The 12152-nt window shown below is 39.8% G+C and overlaps 1 protein-coding gene across 1 annotated transcript in view; it reads right to left on the reverse strand.

The window, feature by feature from the left end:
- Positions 1–12152, reverse strand: part of LOC126473373 (uncharacterized) — an 89147-nt gene that overhangs the window by 18378 nt on the left and 58617 nt on the right. The window contains exon 8 of the mRNA XM_050100380.1: positions 3085–3181. Coding sequence (XP_049956337.1) covers positions 3085–3181 — 97 coding nt within the window. The remainder of the gene's footprint in view (positions 1–3084; positions 3182–12152) is intronic.

Below are 12152 nucleotides of genomic sequence, written 5' to 3' on the forward strand. Positions count from 1 at the left end.
GCTACTTCCCTTTTCTCCCTCTATATCCTCCTCCTGTTCTTGTAGACGTCTTGAACCTGGTCTGAGTTGGCACTGAGCATATCTTCAAAATATTCTGCTCAACTCTGCAATATTTTTTGGTCTCTGATTATCTTACCATATATTTTTTCAAAGGCATTTTGTGTTGGTTGGAAATTTTTCCTCATCTTTCCTATTTCATGACAGAATTTCCTTGTCTAATTCTGTTTCTTTAGTTCTTCTGTCTCTTGGAATTTTGCTTTCAGCCATTCCTCATTCTTTTTCTTACATATCCTATGAGCATAAAACCTAAAATCAATGACACTTCTCTGCCTCCAGTCCCTTTACAGAAAATAAAGCTATTTGACCATGAACACAACAAATAGGAAAAAGTTTCTTCTAGCACTTCACAGACTTTTAGGCAAATAAGTAATAGCTGTATATCTTATGCACTCTGTCAGCATCAGCATCAATTATCAATGGCAATGATAAACTTTAGTTTCATGATTTCTGCTGGCCCCTTCTGCCTTTACCAGTATTCAGATGCAGCTCGTAGTTGAAGGTTCTGAGGTGGAGCTGCACCAAAAGATATACTCTAATATATGTCTCAATAATGGATTCAGAATTTAAATTATCAGGATGAATTTCGAATATTTCCCACATGGATTTAAAAAACATCAGTAAACATTTGTGGGACTGTTGTTATCAAATGATGTTTTTCGAACAGGCAGTAGTCAGCCTTAAAGTGGCCCTAGATAGTCACTTATACTGTATAAAACATTGTGCAATATTATTAACATTCTCCCCACACTCTTCAGTGATAGTGTGGATTGGAGTGATGATTACAAAGACACTGCTGCTGCGATAATTGCTCTACTATGTTGCAAGCAGAAAAAAAGGGGGGATGAGAAATTGGGTCAAGGAGCGTCAATGATCACTCACGAAAATTTATTGAGAACTGAGGCTGAACAAAACAAAAAGATTATGATAACACTATTTGTCTGATTATGGTAAAACGCTTGATACATTACTGAAAATGAGTGCACTTCGGCACTTTGTCCCCCCCCCCCCCCCCCCCAAACATTTGGAATCTGGAGTATGATGTAGCACTAAGTGGTTGATCACAGTAAGACAATACTATGGTTTTAGCAACTGCTGTATATTCTTATGTTTGTTGTTTTAAGTACAGTATCGAAGTAATGTATATGTAACAAATACTGAGTGGATAATCATCAGTTCTCTGGGGTATAATTGCTTTTTGTGTAGCCTATAAAATTTAGTTCCTGAGGCATGATGCGCCTCAAACCTGACCAACTCATTTACATAAAAAATAAACTTCACCCGCTTCCTCCTACCGGTTAAATTTCCATGGTCAAAATATTTCAATGGGAGATGTAACTCCACCAAGTCAGTGCTTTTCTATTGCACTTGAATACCTTGCTACTAGCAATTCTTTCAAAAACTTAAAATTTACACGTGCAGTTTCACTTGACAGTATTTGGTACACAGTTGTGGAAACATGTCATGCAGTAATATGTGTGCTAAACTATTATATCCGGGTGGGTAATGTAAACACACACATAAATGTCTATATAGACATTTATTCGTAATTTTGCACCAATTAAAAAAAAAAAAAAAAAAAAAAAACCACACACACATTGTCCTTCGTAGCTTTTTTGCAATTTTTTTTCCCAACAAATCATGTGATCAATTCTTAAAATTTCGTTTTTGTACTCGTCTACCCTAACATCCGACAATGCTAGCAGTTATTCATACACTTTGATACACACTAATCACAATACTTTTTCATCTTGTTTTGAACTTATTTTGTACATCATAACAACAACAAACAGTGAACACACAATGATATCCACAGTTTGTACCATGCGGGAGACTGGCAGGGATATTATCAATATTGTCCACAGACAGCACAGCATTTTCAGGAAGCGCAAAATATTTTGGAAGTTCTTGATGGTCTCAGTTGCACACCCCTAGATGTTTAATATTATTGCAAATCAGGAAAAATTATGCAGTATTATTGAACATCTAGGGAGTGCTTACAGCTGCATCTTGAAATTTTGGTTAGCTAAATGTAGCCTCCTGAAGCCTCTGTTCTTTGAGCCTAAGGGTCATCAACCATCCTCCACTCAATTTTCATGTTCTGCTACGCACAATTAAAGTGCATAATCAGAGCTGCTGCGCCTTTTCTATCAAATCCCTGTCTCTGTATTATATTTTGATACGCCATTGATCAACATTTAATATTAATGTCTTGATAGTGCTGAAAATCTTTTTTTCTTTGTCATTGACAATTCCATCCACTGTAGAAAGGGCACACTAAGTTTATAAATGTCTTACTAGAGTGGATTACAGTAGAGTAACATAAGTGGCAGCACCTAGTGACAGTTTCATAAATGGTTAGAAGAAAGAAGTGCACGAAAACATGTTCCATTATATTCAGTTGTTAAGAATTTCCTTACTTGGTGATAGTGTTTTTGGGAAGAAGTGTTTTACTAGCAATATCCTTTTTGTGAGTGTATTTTGGTCGAGGTCTTGTAAATAACTGTAGCATACTGCTAGCTGGCAAACAGTAGAATATGAATTCAGTGTAAGTTTATTGGGCAACATTTGAAAATAGTTTACATTGGAAGTGAAGGAACTTGGTGCACATATACCAGATTTAAACATAAATCACGAACAAAACCAAGCAAGGGAGCAATGCAAAAGGATGTTTAGCCACCAACATCACATTTCCTGATACTTTATCATAATGAACCATACTAAAACTGACTTGTGGAGATACCTGTAATGCAGTGTACCACTTAAACTGCAAAGGGATGCCATATTTCATTCATTTACAAGTTCATCACCTAGTACTTATTTGGACAACAAACTAGGATATCTTCATTTTCGTTTTGAAAAAGATCATGTTTAAATATGGTCCTGCATTCTACATTGAACAGTGTTAGCCCACAACCTAAAAGAAGATGGCAGCTGCCAATTTTTATTTTACAGAAAAGCCACACTCATTAGGAACCTTGTCAGTGACAGGATGCAACTCAATTAAGCAAGTTAGGTACTGCCTACCTGTGTTTGTCTTCATTTTTCCAGCTGCTAACAGCAATATGTGGAGGTGGTAGAAAAGAGCGAAGAGACTGAACAAGTTGAATTGTATCTACCAATGCTGTAAATCCAGAAAATATACATGGTTTTACTGTACATTTTTAATGGTCGTTACATAAGATTTCACATTCTTCTAGGCATACAATTAACCAATGTGATTATACTCAGCATGACATATTATCTAAAAAACAGCATATGACTTTCCTGGTGTAATGCAAAAATTGTGCACACACTATGCTAGGAGTAATGCAGTTAACCAGATTGTAACTTTCAATATGAACTACATATATCACTAATTATCTCGATTTATTAAATGATAAAAGATAGCACAAACACACAAACACACACACACACACACACACGTCTACATTTTTGATAGTGACCAAAGAGCTTCAAGTGTACTGAAATATGTGTGTGTGTGTGTGTGTGTGTGTGTGTGTGTGGTTAAAGGGACAATTAACTGTGTGGTTATAACTCAAACCAATGATGCATCACTGAAAGACGGTGGCATAAAATGTTCACCAATCATGAAAAGTAATGAGCTGTATCAGCCATTTATCTATTAAACAGTAACAAGTGAAAGGATATGCTTATTTTAGTTCAATCTGTTAAGATAGGTCATTAGTGAATTGTACTCAGGGTTGCCACAAATTTCCCCATGTGAAATTCCATGGTATTTCCCTGATTGACAAGTTTCTGCATTTATATCAGACAAATTTTGAGATCTCAAGTATAAGTGAAGACGTAAGTTGACAAAAAATGGAAATACTTCTGTATTTCTCCCCCATATGAGCAAAAATCTTGAGTACTACGATCAACATCTTTTGTAATGAACTGTTTTTAGATGGAGAAAGCAAGCCAAATGGTACATGTGTTTCATTAAGACCACTATTGTTACTTCAATAACAGGAAACACATTTGGTGACACAAATACACATTTCGTTGGAGCTACAATACAGATTTAAAATACCTTCACTGATTTCAAAAAGAACTTCAGAAAACAGTAGGCCCCTTGAAAGAAGTATATAAGGCAGGGAAGAGTTATGTAAATCAGTACTACAGGTGACCACAAATAAAATGTTGGTTCTACTATGTTCAGTTATTGTCGGTTATTACCCATGGCGCTGCGTCTATAATTGTACAGATATTGTCTGATTTTTCTTTTGATAAATAAATGAGTACATAGCATACAAACAGCCAGTGACTGCCACAATTTTCTTCTTTTTACTGTCCATACTTTCTAATATATAAGTTATTTTCGAAGTGCCAAAATGTACCAGAACAAATAAAATGTCTATAACACACCGCACTGAACAATGTACTTGTGGTGAGACACTCGCAATTCCTGAAATCCATCGCTCGTGGCCTCTGGCCTGTCAAGGAGCACCACAGTCCTGGGACCTTGGATAAACCAGGAAAATTAGCTGCATTATGCCACACACAAACAGACCCGGACTGTGGGCAGATCGGTTAGGCTTGCAGGGCTTTCACATTAGTGGGAAAGCTAAGTGCTAAGTGGGCTTGAGATCGGCAGGCCTGATTTGTTAAACATACCCACAGAAATGGCCTGTGGGTTTGTCCCATCATGGAAGTCCACTCATGTGACCAGCTATTCATGTGTCGCAGACACCATGTTGGTGAAATGAGACTGTGGTGATTAATCCATGCAACAGATAACTTGCGCAAATACTCTGAGAATCTATGCTAATGAGGATAGGTAGCAACCCACTGTACAGATGGTCACTGAGCCACAAACAGGCACAGAAAAGACAATCACACTTTCACAACTAAATTGTGAGCCTTAGCTTTTGCCAGAAAACGAGAGCACGCGCACACTCACTCTCTCTCTCTCTCTCACACACACACACACACACACACACACACACACAAACATATATTCACATAATCACTCAAACACAACTCATGCACACATATGACCACCATCTCCAGCAGCTGTTTCGACAATCTCTGAGAATCAGATCCAAATAAACCATTCCTCACACCTCCCTGCCTCTTGTCGGCAGCTGCTAGGCTAGTGGCCAGAAGTGGTGGCAGCACTGACTGCAAGCTGAGGGGAGTGGTAGGAAGGGGAGAAGCAGCAAGAATGAGGGAGTAGGAAGTGGCGCATGTACTCAGCTGTGTCACCCAGCGACGATGCATGACATCTCAGTAAACAAACCATTTCATCTACTGAGACGAAAACAAGATTTCCCAGTGTTTTTCTTTTTTTTTCCAAATTTTCCTGAAATGTTTGAAATTCCCTGGTATTGCATGATTTACAGAATCTGTATATTATTTGTTTATTTATTCATTATTCATACTATTCCAGAAAATCTTGGAGTTAACTTCCAGTAACATCTCTAGAACAAACTGACTTAACCATCATTTATCAACTTCCGGCCTTATACACCAATCAACTGCAGAGATTTACAAAGATCACGGCCAACAAAAAAATAAGTACCTGTTAATGTAAGACCACAGTTGGTATAAGAGCACTGTTTCTCTAATAAGTTGGTAACATGAGTTGGTTGTTTTTTAATAAAAAACGAAACCAGTCTTTTTTTGTAGCTAAGTGCTTCTATGTGTTCTTTAAAAAAAGAAATCCTGTGTAGTGTCAGAAACAATTAAAGAAAATCACCAGATTTTTACAATCAGATACCTTGACAAGTTATGGGCACTGTTCAGCTGGAAATCTGGGAAAGTAAGAAACGTGAGAATTTGTGAGTGTAAAAAGACTGGCTTTCCCAGTAAGATGGTCTGTACATTTTGGCTTCATCAGCAGAAGGAACAGCATTAAACAGAGTTCTCAATTTAAAAGACTCTACAAGTTTTCCATTATGGAGAATAAATGTGATGTTCATGGCAAAGAGACTTGGATATTTTACCAGCAATATCTATGTGGGAACAGAAAGAGACGCTTGCAAAATACTACATTTTGAGGGCCATAGGTATCATGTTAAAAAACACTTGTTACCCATGAAATATCCACGGAACTGTATGATACACCTACAAAGTTCTACAACTCTGAATGTGGTATAAATCTAATTACAATGTCCTTTATTGCTAAAGTGTAAGCCCTAGCATTCAAGACTGAATAACCTGGGGCAGAATACTGACAAAATAGCATTGATGCATGGATAATAACAATGTTACCAGATGAATATAAACAATTTGGAAGAGCTTGGGACTTTACTGCTAAGGACGAGGAAACATTGAAAACCTTTATTCAACACGTCACTAAAAGAAGATAAAATGAAGAAACATAAATATGAAATATGTATTGCATTCAAAGCTGCAGCCAACAAGAATAAACATCAGAATAAAAACAATGGGAAATTAGGAGGTGTTTTGAATATGGATGTTTAGATCACTATGTCAGTGAAAGTAAAATGATACTTAGCAGTAACAAGAACAAAACACAATGCTCTACCTGTGCAAATGTCATCTGGGAGGGGGTCGGGTAATAAAAGGACTGCCTCTATGTCAGTACTGCAAAACACAAATCATCCAGCTGCAAAATATTACAAAGAGGAACATGAGAAAATGAAGAAATCAGCAAAGGCAGTCTCCCCCCCCCCCCCCCCAAGGAGTATTTACAACAGAAAAGCAAGTAAAGAAAATTGATAAAAATAGATACCATGATACCTGCCTGCTCCTTTTCCCTACTTCCGCTCCAGCACTACACACACTTTCTATGTTGCCAAGTCCTTTCTCCTTCTCTAGCTGTGCTGTACCGTGCCGTTCTGTCCTCACGCAGTCGGGCCTCAGCATCAGTCCCTGGAGACAGTAGCCTAGTGTGTGTGTGTGTGTGTGTGTGTGTGTGTGTGGTGTGTGTGTGTGTGTGTGTGTGGCGGGGGGGGGGGGGGGGGGGGGGGGGGGGGGAATGGCGTTTTCTACTTCAGAAGAAGGAATGTGCCCAGAAGCTTAAATATTTTAGCAGTTTTTTTTCATTGTGCCTGCCCGTGACTCAACACCACCTCAACATGGACATACCAATTTTCCTTTCCATATTGTTGCTCTTCCATCCTGAAATTTCCACTGTTGATGTTGCCTAATGCTTTCCTTCCATCACACAATCCAGTGCTGTTTTCCTTTGTTACTATTATTTGTATCTGCAGCATCTTGTGATCCACATTCTTCCTGCTCATATAAATATTCCTGGACCTTACAAATTGATCATTATCTCCCTTCACCCTTGTGAGTTTTTCTGTACCTTACTGTGCCACACAGACATTGGTGCACCCTGCACCTAACCACCCCATTCCTCCCCTCCCTCATTCTCTTCCCTTATTCAAGTTCACACAAACTGGCCTCACCTAATCCAATTAAACCTGCTGCCCCTCTCATCACACATAACCACCTACCTACCTACCTGCATCCTACCATTATTGTCTTCTTATTTATTTTTCTCTTTGACCTTGTTTTGTTTATACATTGATCTGAGTTCATTTTGTCTTTCACTATAGGCCTTACTCAATTAGGTTTCATTTTTCCCACTGTACTTCATCTGTTTAATCCTTTTTGTGATTTTTCCCACATATTTTTGTGTGTTTTCTATTTACTATGAGGGATCCTTGCTTCTTCTATCTGTGCCAATACAGAAAAAACTTCCATATCCCTGAGCTAGAATGCAGTCCCACATACCATTTCCGCATTGTTGTTGACTCACGGAATTCCCTAAAATGGAATGATCAGCAAATTACTCATCTCTGACAGCAATCCCTCCTTCCACTAAGACTTCAGACCCACAACACAGACCTGGACCCATCCTCCAAAAGTGGAAGTATCAGTCCTTTCTTAAGGCCTTTCCCTTAGCCCCACTCCTCAATTAAATAATACTGGACTAGTTAATGGTCTTCTCTCCTTATCCCAGACCCTACAGCAGAAACACTTTCATGCTATCGATCCCATCAGTCAGACTCAATCCAAAACCAATACTGAAACTTTCCAGATTCAATTTACTCCTCCATCCAACTGTGGTCCATCCCCACTGCCCCCAAAACATACCTGTTAACTTTCCAGAAATTTCCTAACGCGAAATCTTGCCTCACTATCATTCCCCAAATCTCTCAATATGGAAACCAACCTTACACCCACAGAAAGAACCGCAATCCACCACTTAAAAAAGGATCCCAACCATATAATCTTACATGCAAACAAAGGCTCCATCACTGTGGTAATGAACTGCAGGAAGGACTCCGTCAGCTATCAGACACATTCACCTATAAATCCTGCCACAGTGATCCCATTTCTGAAATCCAACAGAATTTCCAGTCCCTCCTCAAATCCCTATGTCCATCCCTTAACCTGTCACCTTAGTCTCTTCTCTCCCCACTGCTCTCCACACTTCTACCTACTACACACATCTTAAAAGTACATAAATTCAACCATCCAGGATGTTCCAATGTGGCTGGTTACTGTCCCCCACAGAGGGAATCTGAGCTTTCATGGACCAACACCTTCCTCCTATCCTATTACTTGTAACCCAGTCCCCTGGATAAGACACACCAACCATTCCTCTACTGCCTCTCCAAGTGTCCTGTTCCTTTACCACCTGGCACCCTGCTTGTCACTATTTATGCCATCTCCCTCTACATTGCCACCACTGAACACTACATTTCCCAACATCCAGTTGACTCAGGCCTACAACCATCATCTCTAGTCACAATAACCAACTATATCCCCACCCACAATTACTTCTCCTCTGAAGGCAACACCTACAAACAAATATGTGGCACAGCAATGGGCACCCACAAGGCACCATTTTACACCAACCAATTCATGGGCAATATAGAGGAATCCTTCCTTACTGCCCTTAACCCCAACCCCTAACATGGTTCAGATTCACTGATGTCTTCATGACAAGTGCTGAGGGCAATGACATCCTTTCTGCATACCCCTAGAAACACAACACCTTCTCCTCCATTTGCTTCACCTGGTCCTCCTCAATCCAACATGCTGCCTTCCTTGATGTCGATCTCCATCTCAAGGATGGGTACATCAGTTCCTCTGCCCACATCAAACCTACCAACTACCAACAATACCTCCACTTTGGTAGCTCCCTTCCATTCCATGATAAGAGGTCCCTTCCATACAATCTAGTCAACACTAGTTGTTGCATCTGTAGTGATGAGCAGCCCTCTCCAAATGTGCCAAGGATCTCACTAAGGCCTTCACAAACCAAAATTACCCCTCCCAATCTCACCCAGAAACAATGTCCTAAGCCTTGTCTCTCAAGTCACCTACTACCCCCCCCCCCCCCCCCCCCACCATATCCATTGACCGAACATGAAGGAGCACTCCTCTCGTGACTAAGTACCACCCAGGACTGGAGCAACTGAATCACAATCTCCACCAGTGTTTTGACTAACTTTCACTGTGACCTAAAAGAGGCATGTCATCCCCACACCTCCGACAGAGGTATTCCGTCACCAATCAACCCTATGCAATATCACTGTCCATTTCTTGCTCCCAATACCTTGCCTCATGACTCAGATCCCTGCAACAGTACTAAATGCAAGACCTGTCCCATACATCCTCTCACTGCCACCTACTTCAGCCCTGTGAAGGGTATTTCCTACCCCACCAAAGGCAGGGCCACATGTGAGAATAGCCATTTGACCTACAAACTAAGCTGCAACCACTGTGCAGAGGCAGTCTGACAACTCAGTTGCCGATACACTGTCCAATATGATGTAATTCACCTTAACGACTGCTGTCATAGTCTATGTCATCTGGATTCTTCCTACAAATACAAAATTTTCTGAGCTGCACTAATTGGAGCACTGCCTACAATGTATTCTTCGTATCCACAACCCCTCTAGCCTCTACCTTTGCTAGTCCTTGTTCTTCATCTATCTGTCCTCTTCCCTGCTCCCTCCCCAGTACTATGCCTGCCTTATACTCTGCCAAAGCACCTAAAAGTCCATTCCCATACTCTGGTTTTTTCTTTCCCTCTCCCCTCCCTCACCACAGCCTACTGTTGCTTCACCTAGCAGCCCTATCCTGTCTCCAAATCAACCCTGCACATTCCCTCAGGTATCACTAACACTTCTGCCTCCCTTCCCTGCTATCCCTCCCCCTCCCCACTCCATGCTGCCACCTTACCCCCACCAACCATCCTAGTAGCCTGCTGCTCACATCAGATGCAGTTGCAGACAGGGTTCAGTGCCCCCAGACAGTGGCCATGTGTGTGAGAGTTTTACTTGTGTAAATGTGTGTGCTTTCTACTTTGGAACAGGAATTTTGCATGAAAGCTTAAATATTTTAGCTGTCTTTATCATTTTATCTTTCTATGACTCAACACATCACCTCCCTTATCCTTTCCATATTGATGTTGTTCTGTCCTGGACTCTCCATTGTTTGATTTAGATATCAAGTTTGTTGTAGACAGTGGTAGTAATGAACACATGCAACATGAAAGGAAAATTATGTCACATGTGAAGAGCCAAGAAGATATAAAAATTAAGGTTCCAAAGTGAAATTCCATGTGTTCTAACCTTGTTGGTGAAGCTGAATCACAACAGGTGTTGTTGCCAAATGTGTCGCAAGATATTTTAATTTCAATTACCTGGGGGAAAAATGCCAGAACTGTGTGGTGGAGTGGACAAAATTGTGTCACAAGATGAAATGCCTTGTTGTGAAACATGTATCATGGCAAAGGAAGCTAGAAAACCATTCAATACTGCGAGGCATACAGCAATGAGACCCCTTGAGATTATTCACATGACATAAGGTGAAGGCATGTCCACCAAATTACTTCAATGAAGAATATTTTCTAACATGCCCTGATGTCTTAAAAGTGTATCTTTTACATAGAAATGGTGAAACAGATGACCACATCAAGAAATTTGTAAGTGAAAGTGAAGCTCATTTCAATATGAAGACAGGAAAAATCTGACTTTAAGGAATAGTGTAAAAACAAAAGTACAGTGATTAACTAAAGAGTTTCCTCAACTGCATGGTAAGGCAGAAAGAATAAATCTCACTATTACAAATAATGTAACATCCATGTTGTTCGGTTCCAAAGTTGGAAACAAAATGTGGGGCTGTGCAGTTTAAACTGCAGTTTATTTCATGAACAGAAGTCCTATTACAGTTGTTGATATGGCTCCAGCTCAAATGTGGTATGGAAGAAGCCAAATTAATCAAGACTGTATTTTTGGGATGTGATGTTCACAAAACAATTGGGTGTTTAAAAAGCTAGCTGGCACGCTTGCGAAGTGAGCAAGCATTTTGCACCAACCCACCCCCTACCTAATTGAACTGTTACCCCCTGTAGTGAATGGTTCTCATTATTGATTATTATTGTGTATTATGTATTATTATGTATTGATAGTCAAAGACTAACGCTATATGTCAATTGTTACCAATCCCCATCACCATTAATGTATGTCATGGTCATCATTGTGTGAGGTCTCTAATTACCTTAATTAATGCAGTGTTTGTGCTATGGTGTTTACAAAAGATGGAGCGATAGTTTTTGTGTTAGTGTTCACTAATCGATCATGAATGATATATCCTAGGTACTATGCTCATTGGTTGGTAATCGTAAAATGACTCTCGGTTTTCAGTCTCAGTGATAGACTGGACTATGATTTCTTGTGATGTGGGACATGTTCCATTCATGAGAGGAGAATTAAACAGGTCTTTTGAGACAGGCACTAGGCTATCTGCAAAATTCCTGATAAGGGCTACTTTGATATCCCTGTTGCGTACCACCTTAGAAGCTATTCTCATTATGGCTTTTCTTGTGGTACTTATCATCATAATGCATTTTATGTGGAAAGTGTCTTGGTTAGTTACGTAGTCTGAGGATTATAGTAGGCGATAATTCACTACAGCACAGAGGTTTGTTGGTGCTGAGAAAAATTCATTCAGTTCATCAAATGAGACCTTCTTTTCATAACACCCAGTCTATAGAGATTCTTCCACAGACACACTGTCTACAGTCAGCAAGGAAATGAAAATTAATTGGTATCTGTTCTTAGAATGGCACAATCTTATTCAGATATATTTTTCAACCTATCCTT

This window comes from Schistocerca serialis, chromosome 4 (assembly GCF_023864345.2).
Source record: "Schistocerca serialis cubense isolate TAMUIC-IGC-003099 chromosome 4, iqSchSeri2.2, whole genome shotgun sequence".
NCBI classification, from domain to species: domain Eukaryota; kingdom Metazoa; phylum Arthropoda; class Insecta; order Orthoptera; family Acrididae; genus Schistocerca; species Schistocerca serialis.